The sequence below is a fragment of the Callorhinus ursinus genome, unplaced genomic scaffold (assembly GCF_003265705.2).
Source record: "Callorhinus ursinus isolate GAN/ISIS: 27379988/994484 unplaced genomic scaffold, GSC_fseal_2.0 scaffold18, whole genome shotgun sequence".
Lineage (NCBI taxonomy): Eukaryota > Metazoa > Chordata > Mammalia > Carnivora > Otariidae > Callorhinus > Callorhinus ursinus.
Window position 1 is genome coordinate 16201840 of NW_027397080.1, and position 20716 is coordinate 16222555.

Consider the following 20716-nt stretch of genomic DNA (forward strand, 5'->3'; position numbering starts at 1 on the left):
ACTTGGGTTTGAAATCCTGGCTTTCCCCTTTTAGTTAGGATCTTTTTTTTTTTTCAGAGCTTTTATATTTGAGTTTATTCTTCATTTAAAACACTACTATAGTTGAATATTAAAACAAAAACAATAGCAAGTAGTGAGCTATGATTATAGTCCTTCACTCATTCACTACTGCATATAAAATGCCAGCAGTGTTTTTCACTGGCCCCATTAAGAGGTCTGACACTGAACACCACCCCTGGGATGATGTTCATCATCCTCATAGGCTTCCCCATTGTAATGGCGCCGTCTTTCCTGATTTGGATCAAAGTCCACCAGTTCTACCTGGTCCATTTCATCAGTCTCTTCTACTTCCTTCCTCTCAGGTAGGAGTTTTTCCAGCAAAGAAAGTTTATCAGGAGAGAGAAAGCCATTCTCAGGAAAGTTTACCTTAAATTCAATGATAAGGCGACCCTTCTCATATGGTCTACGATAAATTGGCATGCCTTCATTTAGCACACACTTGATATCTCCATGCTTGACAATTTGACCTAGGTGAGAGGTGATGACGACGGTTCGGTTGTCAAGAGTAGATATTGGCTTTTGAAAGCCACACAGTGCTTCAACCAGCTGTATGTCCATACACATGAAGAGGTCTTCTCCTCGCCGAGTAAAAACAGCGTGGTCCTTCTGATCTAAAACAATGATAATATCTCCTGGTTCCAGTCCTGGTTCTTGGTCTCCTTCACCATGGAATGTTATCTTCTGGCCGTCCTTCATGCCTTTGTCAATATGAACTTCTAGAATCTTCTTCTCTCGAACTATCTTCCTCCCATTGCAGCTTTTACATCTGTCTTTGGGACTGATCCGTTCCCCATGGCCCTGGCACTCCATGCACACAGACTGAATTTGCTGAACCATTCCAGGTCCTATCTGATGAATTATTTGCATTCCAGTACCTCGGCAATTGGGACAACATTCGACTGCTCCTTTCTTACCACCTCGGCCTTCACATTTATCGCAAATCACATTCTTTTGCAGAGCTAGTTTTCGTGTTGCACCATTATATAAATCTTCTAAGGTTACTGAGAGCTGATGCACAACATTTTTACCTCTCCTTTCTCTCTGCATCCTTCCTCCTCCTCCAAAAAACATATCAAAGATGTCCATGGGGGAGCCAAAACCACCACCAGCTCCACCTTCTTTAATTGCCTGTTCTCCTCCTTTGTCCTATAATTCCCTTTTCTTTGCATCAGAGAGTACTTCGTAAGCTTGAGAAATCTGTTTAAACTTCTCTCCTTCATTTGGATTCTTATCAGGGTGGTACTTCAAGGCCAGTTTCCTGTAGGCCTTTTTCAATTCCTCTTGGGTGGCATTGGGTTTGACCCCCAAAACATCATAGTAAGTGGTTTCTTTCACCATTTTCTACAGCCGGTGAGAGGGCCGAGGCCGGTGTGGGGGAGCGGGAAGGGGCGCGTTGCTGGGCGCATCTCGGGCAGCCGCTGCTGCTCCGCGTCCCACCGAGCGTTCTGGAAAGTTCCGCCCCCTTTTAGTTAGGATCTTGAGCAGGCTATGTCAGCTCTGAGGACTTCCCATTTCCCTATTTATGAAGACAACTATATCATTTCTTCATAGGTGTGTTGTGAAAATTGAGTAAAACAATGTTTGCAAAGCATCTAGCATTGCCATTGGTAGATAGAAAGTGGACCTTAATCTTGACTCTAGCAATATGTGGTCACATAACTGAATTGATAACCTACCGTTTTACCTCAAGAATGAGACTGTCTAAGGGCGCCTGGGTGGCTCAGCTGGTTAAGCGTCTGCCTTCAGCTCAGGTCATGATCCCAGGGGCCTGGGATCGAGCCCCGAGTTGGGCTCCCTGCTCAACGGGGAGCCTGCCTCTCCCTCTCCTTTTTCCCTCTGCCCCTCCCCCTGCTCTTGTGTATACTCTCTCTTGCTCTTTCTCACTCTCTCAAATAAAATCTTTAAAAAAAAAGATGAGACTGTCTAAAGGCCTACAGCCTTTGGCCAGTGTAATCAGTTGTTTCTTAAGGAAGAGCAAACTACTTCAAAGATGTTTTTTGACAACTCCAGAATGTAAGCTATGTCTTGAAGAAGAGAACTAATTCTGAGGTAAGTTAATGAGGTGTAACATGCAAATAAAAATTCTATAACTGCTTTAACCGTGTTTGAAAATGAAACCTACCAGCAGCCATGTGGAAAATGCCCCACCCTCCGGTTTCTAAAAGTGAACAAGTCTGGTTGTTGTTTCTGTACCTAGAGTGGTTCCTATCCAGGGAGCTAGATTGTTGCTTAAAAGTCAGTCAACCAGGATGTTTATCTGCAAGTCTGTCCATTCTTCATTATTTTCTGAAAGAAAAGGCACTGGCTAAAAACGGGTTAAAAAATCATGTATTTGGGCGCCTGGGTGGCTCAGTTGGTTAAGCGACTGCCTTCAGCTCAGGTCATGATCCTGGAGTCCCGGGATCGAGTCCCACATCGGGCTCCCTGCTCAGCGGGAGTCTGCTTCTCCCTCTGACCCTGCCCCATCTTGTGCTCTCTCTCTCTCAAATAATATTTTTAAAAAATATATATTCTAGGGGCGCTTTGGCACAGTTGGTTAAGCGTCTTGACGCAGTTTCGGCTCAGGTCATGATCTCTCGGTGGTGGGATTGAGCCCCCGCGTCGGGCTCTGCTCAGTGCAGAGTGTGCTTGGGTTTCTCTCTCCCTCTCCCTCTCCCTCTGCTCCTCCCCGCCTCGCATGCTTGCTCACTCTCAAAATAAATCTTTTTTTAAAAACCATACATTTGAATTTGGAATGCATGATAGGACAGGTTTATGAGTGGTTGACATCTCTGGTTCTCAGGCTAGCGCTCGCCAATGGGTGAGGCAATAGCAGTGATTCTGCGTAGAAGTCTTTTAGGATTCAGCAATTACAAACTACTTAATTCAAGTATTTGTTGAATACCTCCCGTGGCAGCCCATTGGTCAAATACTAGAAATACAAAACGCCAGGTCATGTCCCTGGACTTGCTGGTTCTGTGTTGCCAGTAGCACCGAGTGGCGGCTCTGCGGTGCGGAATTCCCTGCCAGCTTGGCATTTACACGGCCTCCCAGGAGCTGTGTATTTTCTGAGCACAGGCAGGCCCTCCTCAGCAGAACGAACCCAGCCTTCTGGAGCCTCTGCCTGCCAGAGCAGGAGGCTCTTGCATTCATGGTGTTCGTGCCCACCTGGGATGTCAAGTATACGGTATTCTCGCATGTCTGTTAAGACAGCAGGAGCAGCAACACAACCCATGTTCTCAGAAACCCCCAGGGTCACAGCCAAGCAATGAATCCAGCTTGTTCTCAGGAGAATCTCTAGGTATACTGGTGGGAAATTAGGCTCCTTGGTTAATAGTAGTACTTCATCAGGTTTAACTAGAGAAGGTAAGAATTAGTGTCTGATGTGGATGAATAAATCTGGGTGTTGTTTTTTTTAAGATTGATTGATTGATTTTAGAGTGTGTCCATGCATGTGTGTGAGCAGGGGGAGGGGCAGAGGGAGAGAAATCCTCAAGCAGACTCCCCACTGAGCGAAGAGCCTGATACAGGGCTTGATCCCAGGACCCCAAGATCAGGACCTGAGCCAACATCAAGAGTGAGATGCTTAACTGACTGAGCCACCCAGGAGCCCCTGAATAGATCTTTTATTAAAAAAATGCAGTTGAGCAGGACGCCTGGGAGGCTCAGTCGTTAAGCGTCTGCCTTCGGCTCAGGTCATGATCTCAGGGTCCTGGGATCGAGTCCCACTTCAGGCTCCCTGCTCAGCGGGGAACCTGCTTCTCCCACTGCCTGCCGCTCCCCCTGCTTGTGCTCGTGCTCTCTCTCTGACAAATAAAATCTTTAAAAAAACAAAAATGCAGTTGAGGGAGGGCTATCTGGCTGGCTCAGTCGGTGGAGCATATGACTCTTGATCTTGGGGTCATGAGTTTGGGCCCCACATTGGGTGTAGAGATTACTTAAGAAAAAAAAAACCTGGGGCGCCTGGGTGGCTCAGTCGTTAAGCGTCTGCTTTCAGCTCAGGTCATGATCCCAGGGTCCTGGGATGGAGCCCCGCATCGGGCTCCCTGCTCAGCGGGAAGCCTGCTTCTCCCTCTTGTGTTCCCTCTCTCGCTTTCTGTCAAATAAATAAAATCTTAAAAAAAAAAAAAAACTTGAGGGCGCCTGGGTGAGCGTCTGCCTTCGGCTCAGGTCATGGTCCCAGGGTCCTGGAATTGAGCCCCGCATCGGACTCCCTGCTTCGCAGGAAGCCTGCTTCTCCCTCTCCCACTCCCCCTGCTTGTGTTCCCTCTCTTGCTGTGTCTCTCTCTGTCAAATAAATAAAATCTTGAAAAAAAAACTTGAAAATGCATTTGAGGGAAATTCGGAACTTGATCCATTTTTGAGTATGCATCTCCAGTTTATGTTCATTTATTTAGCATTTACATCTGTTCCTGTGTTAGCATATTCTCTACATCACAAAACATTAAAAAATAGAAATGAGAAAAGATAGGAAAAATAAATATGAAGGGATGGACTAATAATTCTTTTCTGTTTCCCAGTGTACATCTTGTATATTCCCAGCAGTGTGTGCTCGCTTTGGAGGCCACGGCTCAGGGGGAACCCCTAGCCCCACTCTAACACCCTCCCCACCGCCCAGTGGCTTATTCCAGAGTTAAGACAAAAGCACCCCACGGGCATCATCCACCTTTGGTCCCTGCCAACCCCCACTGCTGTGATAAAACATTCACAGTTGTGGTTTTCAAACATGTTTTCCTTTTCAGCCCAGCTTTCCTAGATATGAATTTGCTTGCTTGCTTCTCACTGCAGCATCTGGCCACTCAGAAACCCCTTCTGTAGGAGCTGGTAGCCCCTTCTGCCCGCCTTTTGTGATCTTGCCCAATCTGGGGCCACAATTAAATGCAGTAGTCGAAGTGAAAACTATTGGCATTCTGCATATGGGCTTGGCCCTCGGGGTCCTGTGCCAAGGAAGAACTCTCTTCCATATTTTTCTTATTTATCGCTTGTCCCGGAGCACACTCTTCAGGGTCCTCCTGGGCAGTTCAGCTGGTCTCTGGAGGAAGGCATGGGAAGGCCAGCAGCTTGTGTTAGCTGCTCGGGGCTCGCCTGGAGAGCTCCATGTTGGGGTACGGAAGCCAGGAGGCCTAGGAGGTGAAGTGGGTCTGGACGGCCCAGTGGAGTGTCAGCAGACCAAGGAAGGACATACTCAGACGTGCTCCCTCGAATCCGGAAGCTCCAGACACACTCTCCACTCCCACCTCAGCCGGAGACTCCGGTCACCTTTTTGTCTGTCTCCTGTCCTCTGCTGACCACGGTGCTTGGTTCTGTGACCACCTCCGTCTAGAAACCAAAGCCCTACCACTTCCAGGAAGTGAGGCCTGTGGTCTCACCTCACGGAACAGGCCTAGACTGACCTTGGAAGCTGAGTTAGTGTCTGCATAGACACAGGTTTCTCTCTGTTACTCTGGATGCAGAGGCTCTCTAACCAGTCTGCACACGTCATCTCCAGTCTAGGAGCTCAGTATATTCCAGACACGGAAGGATTCCATGACTGGGAGACAGTGGCGGGGTGGAGAAAGAACACAGGCTTTAGAGACAGGTATAGCCACGTGATCTGGGTCAACAGGAATGATGCTAACCTTACTGTTTATTACGTGCCAGGCACTGCACTAAATACTTCACCAAGATTATCGCATTTGATCCTTAGAACAATTCTGTGAGGTAGATAACTGTTAGTTTTATTTTACATGTGAAGGAACTGAAGCTTAGGTTAAAAGAACTTGCTCATAGTCACAGCTGATAGGTGGTGAGCTGGGATGCTAACCCCGGCCCACGACTAGTCACCCCTCCTGAAGCACCTGACCACTCAAGCTAGTTTTCTGACCTTTAAAATCAGGCTGTTGTCTATTCAGAGAGTTGAAGATTTAGATAATGTTTATAAAGGGTCTGGCACACAGACCCTACTACATGGTATCTTCCCATTTTTCCAGATGCCCAGATGTCATTTTTATTCTATGGGTTTTAGAGTGAAAAAATCTTGGATCGTCAGGTGCAACTATCGTACTGCATCCTACACAAATGACACAGTCCTGCTCTCTCAGGGACTTAGAGTTTGGTGAGGGAAGAGGAGGGCGAGGGAGTGGCAAACAGAAGAAAAGGCTCTCAGGGCGGTGTGTTCCGGATCGAGTCCCCTTTACCAAGAGGCAGGAAACACTGTGCCGCCACCATCAAGGCTGGTGGTCTCGGATTCCTTTCTGCACCAACCAGTGAGACACGGACGTTGGCTCCTCCGTATACCAAAGCTCTGAGGCTGAGGGAGTCAAGCCTAAGGTGCTGGGCCCAAACAAGCCAGCCCTCAGTGGCAGGAACCTAGAACCTGAGGGAAGCACTGGTACAATGGCCATCCCTTTTCACGTTGGTCGCCACAAAGCCGTTTCCTGTCCACAGTCTGATTTCATGAGATCTCGTCTGAGGTCTTGTAAAGGCTTGTAACGGTTGGCTGGTATCAGAGATTCCCTGAGAAACAGCAGTCAGGAAGCAGGGTTCCTCCATCATCTAAAGGGTATTCCGAAATTTCTCAAGTATTTCTTCATAATCATGTTCATCATTATCTACAAAAGAGTTCAAGTCAATGATGATCTCTGGCCTTAAGCAGGTTCCTTCCCCTTTTTAGGGCACCGGACAGGGAAGGAGTTGGTCAGGGTGCTCTAAGGTCCCTGCTAGACCAGAAACTACAAATTATTCTGTCTGAATACTGTGTAAATATTCCCCTTGCGTGCCTCGGGGAGGGTAGTATGTTGGAGATGAACTCATTTTCCTTGCCAGGACTCTGGAGCCCCTGGAAGAGGGACAGTAGGAACCCACTCTCTTTTTTTAAGATTCTACTTATCTGAGGAAGGGAGCACAAGTGGGTGGAGGGGCAGAGGGAGAGGGAGAGGGAGAAGCAGACTCCCCACGGAGCAGGGAGCCGGACACAGGGCTCGATCCCAGGACCCTGGAATCATGACCTGAGCTGAAGGCAGACACTTAACCGAGTGAGCCACCCAGGCGCCCCTAAGCCCATCCCTTAAAAGCCTCTCTGTCCAACTGGGACTGCAGAAGGGTCTGTTCGAGGGCAGGGCCCTGCTGCCATCAGAGGTACAAGCAGGAGCAGAGTAAGCAGGGGAGAAGCAACGGCAACGGTGAATAGGGGCTCACAGGGACTCACCTGGATCTTCTGTGATGGACTTAGTAGTGTACCTGAGGCCCTTCATGTGGGCAGAAATCTTGCTGTATGTATTTGAGCTGTCCTTGGCACTCTGTGGCAGGGTCTTCATCTTGGGTTTGGGGAGCAGAGGGGCTTGCTGCAGTTCTGAGACTCGAGAATACTAAGTAGGAGAAAAAGCAGAAGTCAGCAGGGTACCAAGAAATGGGGCAGCCGAGTCCATGTAATATAATTTCCTTCAAATGTCACTTCCTCTGCTCCCCTCTTGACTTCCTGTTCAGGGTAGGGCTTCCTGGGACCCCAAGCGTTTTTGTTTCTAGCGCATGAAATATTCTTTGGCAGGGGAGACAGGCCAGGATGAGAGACGAAAGGGTTGGGGGCTAGAGACAGGGTGCCCTGAGTTTCTCCACAGAGGGGATTCAGTCAGTGTCCTTCACGTCTGCTGCTGAAGGGGCAAAAAGCAGTCACAAAATCTCAGGACAGAGCGCCGGAGCTGAGAGGGGCCCCAGAAGGAGGAGGACTTTTGTTGAACGCCCACCTTGGGCCATATGCACACCTGTCCGTTTATCCTCGGGGGACCCTCCAAGTAGCTGTTTGAGTTCCCAATGCACCCATGAGGAAACAGGCTCAGAGTGTGCCGTATCATACCTCACACAGGACTGCGAGCTGGGCCAGGGTTCAGACCCAGAACCATGTCCGTGACCTCTAAAGCTCGTGCTCTTTCTAACACACTACGCCTTGGAAAGCAAACGATGCAGGGCCCCCGCTCCGCGGTGGGGAATGCTGATGCGCAGAGATCAGCAAAGTTGCAGGATCAAGGGCAGTGACTGGGCCCAAAGTCCCTTCCAACAGGAGCAAAAGCGGGGACTGAAGTCTCTCAATTTTTTGTACTATGTTCTCTCCCAGGCTGTCAGGAAGGCCTGTGTTTCAGATGCCCTGGTCCGTTCTCTGTTCTGTCAGAAAACAACTGCCCTTCCCCCTCCTCCACAGATGCAAGTCCCTTCTGGGGCCAAAACTGCTCCAGATTCATCTTTCTCACTTCCGCTGCCATCCCACCACCTACCCTCGCGGTACAAAATACGAGTTTCCCCAAATCCCCAAACAGCAAGCTTGCTACACTTTACAACGTGCTTTTGACGCAGGTCATCTGTTGCCAGCAGAGCCCCGCAGCTCGGTGCCCGGGCTGGGCCGTCAGACCCGGCGTCAAACCCCAGCTTGCCGTTTGCTAGCTGTGTGACCTCAGGTCAACTACTCTCCCTCTCTGTGCCTCTTGTCTTCCCCGCGGTGGGGAGAGCCAGCTCTCAGCGCCCATCTCACAGGGACGTCTCGGAGCTGGCCGGGGGGGGGGGGGGGGGGGGGGGGGGAAGGGGGGGAAGGGGGGGAGGACCCATGCCGGTAAGGCGCTGACCGCAGAGCAGACACCCGGCGGGCCACAGCTAAGCCGCCCGTGCTGAGCCACCTCACCCCAGGTTCACGGGCGGGAAACCGGAGAGCTCAGGCCACGGGGCGAGTGAACCGCGCCGCAAGCGGGTCCTTCCCCGTGCCTGTCACTCGGTTTGGGTCAGTTCAGCGCTCACTGGCACTGTCTGCCTGCCCCCACCCCTACCGGCACCCCCAGGCCGTGTACCACGTGGCAGTGCGAATACGGCGGTGGGGGTAGGGGGGAGGCTGTCGCTGCCAGAGGAAGCCTGAGCTGAGCCTTGCCCACTGCAAAGAGGAAGCACATTCTGGCAAAAGGCGCACGCATGAAGTGCTGAGGCAGGAATCTTGGTGTGCTGAGGAAGCTGTGGGAGTTTCTCTGTGGCTGAGTGTGGACCGGAGTGGGTGGAGGAAGATGGGTCTGGCCATCTGGGGGTGGGGGACTGAAGTCAGCTTATAAAGGACCCTCCCTGGACGCCACGCTAGGGGGTTGACATTACCCCCGGGGCCAAGGGGAGCCACTGGAGGTTCAGAGGATGGGGCCGAGGCCCATCGATGACCAGGGAAGGGCTTGGGAGGCCATTCTGACCGCTGTGGGAAGGCGGGGGAGAGGCTGCTGACACGCTTTAGGTGAGCGCTGCTGAAGCCCGAATGAGGGGACAGCTGGGGAAGATCACGCTCTGGCTCAGGCCCCCCACTTCTGGACTGGGTCTCCAGGTCTCCGAGTCCTCACTGTCTCGCCCATAAAATAGGAATCATCACACCAGCATCAGATTGTCAGGATCGCGTAAGAAGAATGGGTGCACAGGGTGTGAGTGTAGAAACCGCAAGTTCTGTGCAGCTGAGAGCAAGACGTGAGGCAGGACAAGGAACGGGCAGGCCCCGCAGCAACCCCGGCGGGTTCCCCTCCCCGCCCCCTTTGGCATATTGGTACCTGGGCACTTTTGTCCATGCCGCTTTGTTTCTTCTGCCCACGGAGGCCCCGACTTTTGGGGGGCCTAGGAGGAGGGGGTTGTTTCTCGAAGGCTGGTAACCGCCGGAGGGTGTAGTAGAAGGCATCTGTCACCTCCTCTACTGTGGCTACCGGGGGGCGCCCAGCTGGCTGGCCAGGCTGCCCCTTGGTCTCCACAACGGTCAGGTCCAGCCACCGGGGAGGGATCTCGAAGCACATCTTAGGGTTGGAGTCGAGGCTGACCACCAAGAAGGGTTCCATGATTTTCTCCTCCAGCCGCAGGCCTGGGAAGGAGGGCAGAGGGTCAGCAGGATGGCTGCTCTCCTTGGCCACCACCTTGACTTCGCAGGGCAGTGAAAACTGGGCCATCAGATCTTCCAGGCTGTAGCGCCGGTTATCACTCATCTCCTCCACAAAACTACTGGAGAAGTAGAGGGGCAGCAGAATCTGGTCTTCATCTTCTACCTCTTCATACTCTTCCTCCGCCTCCTCCTCAGCCTGGTCACTCAGCCGCTGACACACCAAGACATCTATGTCCTGGCCTTCAGCCCCATGGGCCTGGCCAGACCTCAACACCTCCAGCCTGTCGCCCACAGCCAGGGAGGTGAACCCGGGGCTCTCTACCCCTTCGCCCTCACAGTCCTTTGTGGCCACGACCCGGAGCGGTTGGCCCGGCTGGAGAGCACCCAGGAGGTCACAGGCCGTGAGGAACTCTCTCGGCCGCCGCCGCAGCTTGCCCTGATAAGCCCCAGAGACCATGAAGTGTCTGGGCACCTTCCGGCCCTTTGTTGAGACCAGGATCCGCCAGGGTGGTGAGGCCAGGCCATGGATGCAGAGCCGCTGGCCTTTCTGTAAGGAGCCTACCCACGGGCCGACGAAGATGGGGGGCCCCCCCGGAGTTTCCAGGATCTCCGTGGGCAGAGGGAAGGGGCCTCCCCGGGCCAGGATCTCACTCAGCAGCAGCGGCTGGATGAAGTGGATGTGTTGAGAGGAGGCGGTGACATCTTCCACGTCGACCTCCAGGGTGGAGGGGATCTTGACAATGGTCCTGCGCACTGTGGGGAGGGGAGGTCAGCTCAGGGGGTGCCCCACACACCAGCCCAGGGGTGTCCCTGCACCCCAGCAAAGATATCTGGACTGGCTGACCTCTTCCCTGTTCTGTTCTGCCAGCATTTTCCTATGGCATCAGATTCCTTGCTCACTCTTTTCCTTAACCTCTTTTCAAAAGCGACGATAGAAATTTTTAAACATTTACAAAAGTAGAATAGTATAGTGAACCCCCTACCACCCAGCTTCAGTATTTCATTCGCGGCCCATCTTCTTTCATTCATACCCGTCTGTCCCCCGCCCCTGGGTTATTTTGAATCAGGACAATCACATGTCATCTTGACCTTTCAGTGTGTGTCTCTAAGAGAAGGGATAAAGTTAAAAACATACCCACAATGCCATTACCACATCTAGATAATAATTAGTTGATAATTTGTTAATAGCATCAGATATCTAATTCGTTCAACCACTTTTTATTTTTTTAAAGATTTTTATTTATTTACTGAAAGAGAGAGAGAATGATAGAGAGCATGCATGAGAAGGGGTAGGGTCAGAGGGAGAAGCAGACTCCCCGCCGAGCAGGGAGCCCGATGCGGGACTCGATCCCGGGACTCCAGGATCACGACCTGAGCCGAAGGCAGTCGCTTAACCAACTGAGCCACCCAGGCGCCCCTCTTTCAACCACTTTTTAAACTTTAATTGATTTTTGAATGTAATTTTATAAGCTACCTTTCCAAATCCTTCCTGCATTTTTGTGGTTTTGGGTTTTTTTTAAGATTTTATTTATTTATTTGTCAGAGAGAGAAAGCGCACGCACAAGCAGGGAGAGTGGCAGGCAGAAGGAGAGGCGGGCTCCCTGCTCCACAGGGAGCCCGATGCGGGGCTCGATCCCAGGACCCCAGGATCATGACCTCAGCTGAAGGCAGACACTTAACCGACTGAGCCACCGAGGCGTCCCTCCTTTCTGCAATTTTAAATAAAGAGAGAAAACTACATCAAGAGGGGCACTTGGGTGGCTCAGTCAGTGAAATGTCCAACTCTTGATTTCGGCTCAGGTCATGATCTCAGGGTCGTGAGATCGAGCCCCGAGTCCAGCTCCTCACTCAGAGCCGAGTCTGCTTGGGATTCTCTCTCTGCCTCTCCCTCTGCCCCTCCCGCTCGCGCTTTATCTCTCTCTCTCTCTCTCTAAAATAGATGAATGAATCTTTGAGAAAAATAAAAATAAAAACACTGGTTAATGACCTTGGCAACTTGTTTCCTCTCCGGGCATTGGTTAGTACCTGGTTTATAAACTCAGGAGGTGGCTCTGTAAGCACATGTCCACCGCGTTTGAGCCGTACCACACGCAAGACGGAGCGGGGAGCATCCTCCTTCCTCACAGAGGAAGACCGAGGCTCGGGTGGTGACGTGCCTCAGGGGACAGTGTTGGGATTTTTGCTCTGTGCCAGGGGAGCTGATGTCTGGTTGCAGCTGGGAGATAGGCACATGGAGGTTCATTATACTGTTCTGGTTTTTTTCTTCAAAGTACTTTATGAATTACCTGAACTGCCTCATCATCCAGGGCAGCCCCTACGCCCGACCCACCATTAAAAGCCCTGGTTCCCCAGACTGTGGTCTCTTACTGCCATTTCCCACAAGACGCCAGGGCTCCCTGGGAAAGACAGAACTTCCTGGGATAGAAATATGTAACAGGCTGGAACCTCTTATATCAGAAAGCAAGAAAAATCTATTCAAGACCATGTAGGTGTGTGTCAAAAGGATTCAGGAGCCAAACTGAAAAGGCTCCCATGGGCCAAGGCGGAGATAATGTGAGCATCAATAATAATTCCAGTGGATTGGAACACTGAAAATATTTCATCTGTGAGTTCACAATGATGATTAAAAAACAACACCTAAATAATCATATTTGAAGAATGCTAGGGAGCCAATTCATTTTAAAAACTAGTAAACGGGCACCTGGGTGGCTCAGTCGGTTAAGCATCCGACTCGTGGTTTCAGCTCAGGTCGCGATCTCAGGGATGTGAGATCGAGCCCCGAGGGAGGCTCTGCGCTCAGTGAGGAGTCTGCTTGAGAGTCTCTCCCTCCCTCTGCCCCTCCCCAACATGCGCTCGCTCTCTCTCTCTCTCTCAAATAAATCTTTAAAAAAGAACGAGTAAACAAAGTATAGGTCATTTCTTAGGACGGTCTTCCATACAGGCTGGAGACAGCGTGCAGAGCAGGGCTGGTGAAACAGGCAGAACCCGGCCAGGTCGGCCAGAGTGGTGGGAGAATGGTGCCCTGGGACCTTGACATATATCAACACAATGTCCCATACTTCTCGTACAAGCGAACCAAAGCAGTGGGGTGGGTAGGTTTTGTAGTAGTTTCCTGACTACTCGATGAAGAAGGAACACGAGGATTAAAACCACTATTGCAGTTCCTCAGGCAATCACGGATCTAAGGCGGGGATCAGCAACAGCCACGCACATCACAAATGCTGGCCCGTCCCTTGCATCTGATCGACACCATGGGGCAAGGTTGGTGCTGTAAGCCAGGCTGTGGACAGACACAGAGCCGGGGGATCTCCTTGCCCCACACCTCACGTAGCCATGAGAACTGCCTCCTGAGTCTGGTCAAACCTCTGAGGGCCTGTTTACAGATGTGCAGAAAAGAGCGAACAGTGGGCCTGAGGCTTCTAACCCTGGACAAGCCCGCCTGCAAGGCTGGTCCTCGGCTTGCGCCTGGGGACATGGTTTTGCGAGTGCTGCCAGCATCCTCTCACTGGTGGGGGTGGTTTCCTGTCCTTAGCCCATACAACCAGTGATGCTGAACACCTGCTTTCCCCTGGGGGTGGCCTTGGGCCCAACACAACAGGAAATACAGGGGTCAGACGCATGCTGGCTCCATCACGAGGATGCTGGCAACAAAATTCAAAATGTGAGAGAGTCTACAGGACAAATGGCCGAGTCCCTTCGACAGATTAATTATAAGAAAAATAGGAAAGGTGAACCTATAGAGATAATAGGTGTAAAAGGCCTAACAATCAACAGCAGTCTTGTGGATCTTATCTGGATCCTGCTGTGAATACACTGTAGAACAATTTATGAGACAGCAGAGGAAGTTCAAACACCAAATAGTGGTATTGGGAGATACTGTTAATTTTTTTGGTGTGATGACGGTATTGCGTGTCTGTTAAAAAAAATTATTTTTAAAAGAGACACACTGAAGTATTTATATGAGAAATAATAAGACACCTGGGGTTTGTTTTGAAATAATCGGGCAGGGTGGGGAGAGATGAAACAGGACAGACAGACAGGTCCTGAGTTAATAACTGTGATGTCAGGTGATGGGGTCCCAGAGGTCTGTTATACTACCCTCTGCTTGTATATGTTTGAGTTTTTCCATAATGGTTTTCAAAGATTTTTAAAAATCAGCATAAAGCATTCCCACTTGGCTCTGGAGCCCCCCAGCCACCGTGAGCATCTGCTCCCTCGGTAACTGCCAGAGAGCTGAACCTCAAACTCTGTCCCCCAGGGCACTCATTTGGGCTCCGCTCCGGCTCAGCCTCCGAGCGGCCAGACCTGGGCAGCTTCTGCCTGTTTCACCAGCGCTGCTCTGCACTGGCCTCCAGCCTGTCCTCAGAAACAGCCCATGAAACAGCTAGGGATTCACCCAGTGCCCTTGTCACCCAGACAGGAGGGGACCTTGAGGAACAATCCCGTCTTCCCCAGAGGCAGGAAAATCTGTTCCTCCTGAGCAAATGGTCAAGGTTTTACTCTGTAACTGCGGCTTTGTCCTAGTTGCTAGCAAGCACACAATCTAACTTTTGACTGACTTTATTAAGTGTGGGACCTCACTCTTAAGTTCCCTCATTTTCCTGTCTCCTTTTACTAACTTCCCACTATTTGAGACTCTTTATTCTGTTATGTACTGGGTAAGCAACCTGGCCCCTGGGGTACCTTCCATCTGAGCAGCTTCCCAGGGGCCCCTCTCTCGCCCCACCAACCTTCCCCCACCTGCCCAGACGACTCACTGTGCATGATGGCTTGGAGCTCATACTGGGGCCTCAGGATCAGGGACTGCCAGGGGAGGGTGGGGCAGGTGAAGAGGCGGTTGCTCAGGGCTGGGTCTTGCAGGGCCTGGAGCAGGGGCTGAGGGGCGCCAGGCTGCCACTCCCAGAAGGGCCCCTTCTGGGAGAGGGGCAGGTGTAGAATGAACTGCTGGGTTTTGGTGTCTAGCACACAGCGGGCACGGTAGGTCCCATGGTATGCTTCCACATCCTCAAGCAGGAGGGGCTGGTCCCTGGGCACCACCCTGGACTCTGTGGTGATTCTGTGTGTCGATATGAAGCCAATGGGCAGCTTCCTGGAGCGCTGGGTTGCAGCGGAGAGCAACTCCTCCAAGGTTGTGTAGCTTTGAGGGCCGGTGAGGGGGCTGAAGTGGCCTGTGGGGCACAGCAGAGGGTGTCAAGGTGGGATGGGCCCTTGCTGGGTCCAGGGCCACACATACCAGGCCCCGGTCTGCCGCAGAGAACCCAGTCAGAATCCCCCAAAGACAAGCGCCAAGCATCTGGACATCCAGGCAGCAGGGCTGAGGGGCAAAAAGCAGCCAGCGACCATGTGTGAAGGGACAGTGACAGGTAGAGATGGGGACAGTTCCTCCTTACTCGGAGAGGCAAGAACACAGAGGGACTGTCGACAGAGCAGGGATGGACTTCCCAAAAGACACTGACAATGGCCACATCTGCCTACCTCCTGAATCATACCTACCTCCAACTCTGCCAACTTTGCTTCCGTATTCCTCACCACCATTCCAATCCCATACATCCAACACCTATTACCCCATGCTGGGGCAGCGCCATTGTCCCCCTCTCTCCCACACGAGAAACCCAGGAGCTCCTAGCCAAATGACCTCTGACTACCCCCCTTCGCCCCACATCCCGTCCGCCAATTCCGGTGGCCCGACTATTCTTCCCCCATCCACTTCTCCCCCTGTCCCCATTCCCGCTTCTCCTGCCACTGTATACCAGCCTAAAACAGCCCACATCCAGACATCGCTTCCAGAGTTTTCCTGTTGCAAAATGCCCAACACGAGTCTAATCAAGGCAACATCACACTAAACCCAGACTGAAGGACATCCAAAAGAACAAGTCTAGACTCTTCAAATAGTTGATGTCAAGACAAAGGCTGAAGGAGATTAGGAAATCGATATGTGATCTGGGGGCTTCTGGGTGGCTCAGTCTGTTAAGCGTCTGACTCTAGATTTTGACTCAGGTCATGAACTCAGGATCATGAGATCAAACCCCACGTCTGCACTGGGTGTACCTGGGTGTGGTGCCTGCTAAAGATTCTCTCTCCCCCTTTCCTTCCTCCCAACCCGCCTCACACGCGTGTGCTCTCTCTCTTAAAAAAAAAAAAGGAGAAGGAAATTCCTATTAAAAAAAAAGAAAGAGATCGATGTGATCTGGGATTGGTTTCTGGATCAAGGGGAAACCGACTAATAAAGGACATTTATTAGGGCAGTTGTTGGAATCTGAATAGACTAGGTTAGATAGTAGTATTATATCAATATTAAATTTTCCGAATTTGATCACTGAACTATAGTTTTATGAACAAATATCCTTGTACTTAGGAGGAATATTAGTAAATATAAGGAGTAACCTTTAAAATGGTTATCATGTCTGCAATTCATTCTCAAATGGCCCAGGAAAAAATACATATATACACATACACATATAGTAATATATGTTCGTGTATGTGCATGTGTGTGGAGAGAGGCAGAGAAAGCAATGTAACAAAATGTTGGTGAACTGGAAAACAACTGGTAAATCTGGATAAAGGGTGTACAGTGGTTTTAGCAAGTCTTCTGTGAACTTGAACACATTTCAGAATAAAAGGAAAAACCCTCAAAATACAAAACAGAGCACACCACTTCCATATTTAAAACCCTCACTGGCTCCTCGGTGCTCTCAAAGACCAAACTATGCCCCTGGCCCCCCAGAGCCCTCTAACCATCTGCTTCCCGCCTGCCTCCCTACCGCCTGCCCCTCACCGGGAACCCAAGCCCTCCCCCGTCCCATTCAGGCCATCACAGGAAGGCATACGAGAAGGAGCCCTCAGACTACACCTGCTCTGGGCCACGCCTGTTCTAAGCCCTTCATTCTGGGCAACTCATTGACCCCTCACCTCAAGCCTGACTACCCTGCTCTAGAGGAGTACGCTGAGGCACAGAGCGGTGCCAGGAACTGGCCATGGCTAGTAGCAGGCAGAGCCGGGATTCCCATCCACACCGTTGGCTTCAGCGTCCTGGCCCACGGCCCACTACACACCCCCTGCTGGAACCGAGCTCTGTCATTTCTGGAGGGCCAGATACGCACATGCTCCTCCCTGTGTTACTCCCTCTGGGAGTCCTTCCTCCCGCTCAGGTGCCACCCCCTCCAGGAAGCCTGCACAGACCCCTGAGGCAGGCTCCTCCTGCCAGGAACCCTCTCTAAACTCCGCGTCTACTGTTGCCCTCCTCTTGCTGCCATCGGGGAAGCTCCCGCTGGAGAGGGCTGCGCTGGGTTCATCCTGAGCACCCCCCCCCCCCGGCCGCCCTGAGCACAGGGCCCGGCACACACGTGTCAGTAAATGTGTGGCGAGGGGATGTGTGAGCAAACACAGAGCCAAGCACGTAGGCAAAGACCTAGAACAAAGAAAGTCCTAGCCAGAGAGGCAGATGTGACCAGAGAGATGGACACGGAGAGGGTGCAGCCACCCCAGGGTAAGGGCATTGTCAGACCACTCAGAGGACATCCCTGGCCTTGGGGCAGGGCAGTGGGGGATGGGAGAGCCCAGGTGCAAATGAGAGGGGTGGGAGTGCATGCTGGGCTGGAGGGGGCCAGTGCCCTGGGGCGGGGGACACAGAGCTGCCTGCCTTACCAGAGAAGTTGGGGGCAATTTCCATGGTCTGGCCCGTTCCTGGGTTCTTGCAGACCACCTTCTGGAGGCAAACCTGAGTGACCTTGATCAGGTCCCCTGTGGAGAGGCAGCACTCATTCCCACAGATCTCGTAGATGGAGCCTGCAGAGAGAGAGATCCAGTTTCCCGGGCGCCCCCCCCGCAAGAGTCAAGTGCTGGCTGGCCTGCACCCTGCCCCCGCAACAGGCCGCGCTCTGCCTCCACTCTGCACATGTTCCTGCTACCCGGGGTGGCCTTCCCTGTCTTTCCCCCACTGGGCCCCTGGCTCGACTGGACTCAGGCAGCAGGAACCCTGCCTGTGCCTTCTTTTAGCGCTGGGCAGACACCTCTGTGAGACACTTCTCTGACCTTCTCCCCGTCCCCATGCCTCCCAAGCGGAGCTCCCAGGCGAGGCGGGGCTGGTCCGTGTTGAGGTCCTGGGCGAGTAAATAGCCCTAAGTCCCAGGTGCCTACGTATGGCTACCACGTCGGGCCCAGAGAAGTGCAGCGACTGCCTGGAGGTCACACACAGCCTGACACCCGCGCTGGTGCTTTCTTCTTCACGTGAATTGTGGTTAAAGGCAGCACGGGTGAAAACGGAGGGCCACTGACAGGGTGGGCGCAGGAGGCAGGGTTCTGGGCTGCCACCATCAAGCACAGCGGCCCCACTCAACGATTCTAAGTGTCTAAAGCAGTGTCCGGAACATAGAGAGTGCTCGATAAAGATCTCCCCCACGGGGTGGACAGGCTCTCTCTGCTGACACGGGACGGACGGGACAGCACACATAGGTCAGCCCTAAGGCCACCACCTGACACCCCACCCCACCCCCCCACACTTCCAAGGCATCCCCAGCACAGCTTTCACAATGGCCCTGAGAAGCTGATGAAAATCCCACCCCTTATCCCAGGAAAACGCACACGGGCTCATAAACTGTAGGTCTGTCTGCAGTTTCAGGGGGCGGCCCCTCAGGGCTGGTGCAAATAGCAGCTGGGGTGCTGGGCACCGGACTGCAGATGTGCTTTGCAGTAAAGACCCCCAAGTGGCCTCCGAGGGAGAACTGGTTCCCCGTCCTAAATAATGAGCTGTGCCTGGGTGAGACTGGGTGGGGTCCTCAGATGATCAGGTCAAAGGGGGCAGAACGGGGACCCCAGCCCAGGGTGTTTGTATAGTGGGAACCCCTCACCACGCAGCTGGCTCCCATTGCTCCCACCCCCTGGCCTCCGCCCAGGGCCTTCTCTCACCAAACGTCCACCACTTCCCACGCCCAGGGTCAGGCAGAATGAGGAAGCAGCCATTGTGACACGCCTGTCAGGGGATGTCAGCAGGAGCGCAAACAGCAGAGGCGCCTGCAGGGAGCCCCCGAGGAGAAGTCAGCGTTTGAACCCACATCTGCCAGATTCCCAAGTGGACCTGGCCAAACCCAGTGCGTGGTGGTGCATGCTGCCACCTGCGTGGCCCTCCATGTGTCTCCCCCTTGGTCTAGGAACCCCCCCTTGGAGCCTCAGAACACTTCACTGGAGGCTGCTGTGGCAAAGCAAGGGAAGAGAAAGAGGGAAGAGATACGGCAGGGCACCCCTGCATTCGTTTGCTTTCTAAGGAAGGAGCCTCTCCCCCTCCAACCAGTCTCCAAGTTCCCTCTTCCTCCGGCGCCTCACCCTCCGAGCAGCTTCCCCTCCCCTCCACTGCCTGTCCATCTCTCCCTTCTTCTCCTTCAGGCAGCAACTAGCGACTGAGCCCCTGCTATGTACCTATCCCAGGGAACCATGTAGGCAGATGTGCAGGTGCGCCAGGAGCAGAGAGCGAGCGGGGAAGCCGGCTGGGGGGAGTAGCGATTTAACCCGAGAACTGAAGAGCTGATAGATCAGGTTGCAAAGCCGTGGGCGAAGGGGGCTGGAAGGCGCGTAGATAGGCGTCAAGGGGGAGGAGTGGGAGAGCACGCGGAGAGGAGGGCTGACCTGGCACGAGCCCTGATGTTCCGTTTTCCCACGGTCAGACCTCGGTCTATGCGCACAGCGGTTTCACCCTCGCTTGGCTCGGTTCCTCCCACCTGAGTGTCTAAGCTCATTGACTTCTCATCATCACCCTGCGGGGCAATCAGCGTTCTCCCATTCCACGAAAGCAAAAGCCGAGGCCCAGAGAGGTTGAGTGTGGCCCCAAGTCACACTTGGGCTTGGGCAGTGGCAGCGTGGCTCGGTTTCCGTCACCCGGGCAGCGCCCCTGCAGCACCACGCAGCTAGAGCCTGGCGGGGGCGGGGGTCGCGGGGTCGCGGCCCCTCACTCACCCTGGAAGTAGACCCCCGAGCAGACCCGCAGCACACGCGGGAGGGAGGCGAGGTCCAGGGCGCAAACGAAGTCCTGCAGCGACACCGGCTCCATGGTCCTCGCGGCTCTCTGGACGCCTACCAAGTGACCGCACTCCGCGCGCTGATCCCTCAGCCCCGCCCCGCCGCGCCCCGCCCCGCCGCGCCCCGCCTCGCCGCTTCCCGCCCCGCCCCGCCCCGCCCCGCCCCGCGCCGCGCCGATGTGGGCGGGGTCGCTCCGCCAACGTGGGCGGGGCCTCTCCGTCTCTGGGAGCAGCGACCCCGCGCGTGCCCTCAGACCGCCTCGGTTTCCTTAGCCCTAAAATGGGCCGCAGTGCCTACCTCTCACCTTGGCGGCGCGACGCCGAAGGTCTAGATCAGGGCCCGACGCCTGGACGCTCTGACTAAAGGAAGGCTGGTCCCCACGTCCCCGTTGTCTGTGATGTATCCCATGGTGCGGGGGGTGGGGGGCGCTGATGGAGATGAAGGAGAAGCCCCAGCCGCGCCCTGCTCCCCGACCTGCCCCCGCCGTCCTCCCAGTTAGAAGGCGGAAACGCGGCCCGCCTGGTGTAGTTCTTGGTCTCCCAAGAGAGACCCAGCCCTGCCCTTTGCGTCTGCGGAGAAAGATGCAGTGTCCCGGACACACGGTCCTCTCCCGATGGGGAGCTCACCACCTTTCCAGGACTCTCATACCTTCGGACATTTCTAGTTAAAATTTCTTCCTTGGGCTAAAGAGAAATCTGCTTAGGCGAGAGCCCTCTTGCTTGGTATCTAACTTGAAACAAATTACTGACTTCTGAGTTTGTTTCCTCATCTGTAAAATGGGGCAAAGAATATTTTCTGAGCTGGTTGTGAGGA

General features: G+C 53.2%; 1 protein-coding gene and 1 pseudogene across 5 annotated transcripts in view; both read right to left on the bottom strand.

Moving 5' to 3' along the window:
* The window catches only part of THEMIS2 (thymocyte selection associated family member 2), a 26886-nt gene extending 6900 nt beyond the window's left edge, over positions 1 to 19986 (bottom strand). For 3 of the 5 annotated variants that reach the window (XM_025857082.2, XM_025857084.2, XM_073903111.1), the window contains exons 1-5: positions 19841 to 19986; positions 17540 to 17680; positions 14653 to 15063; positions 9576 to 10648; positions 7226 to 7385 (exon numbers count right to left, since the gene is read on the bottom strand). In XM_025857082.2, coding sequence (XP_025712867.1) covers positions 7226 to 7385; positions 9576 to 10648; positions 14653 to 15063; positions 17540 to 17680; positions 19841 to 19934 — 1879 coding nt within the window. In that variant the 5' untranslated portion in view covers positions 19935 to 19986. The other 2 variants (XM_025857086.2, XM_025857085.2) reach the window with 2 other exon arrangements.
* Positions 34 to 1473, bottom strand: LOC112812319 (dnaJ homolog subfamily A member 1 pseudogene; annotated as a pseudogene).
* Positions 19987 to 20716: the final 730 nt, after the last annotated feature.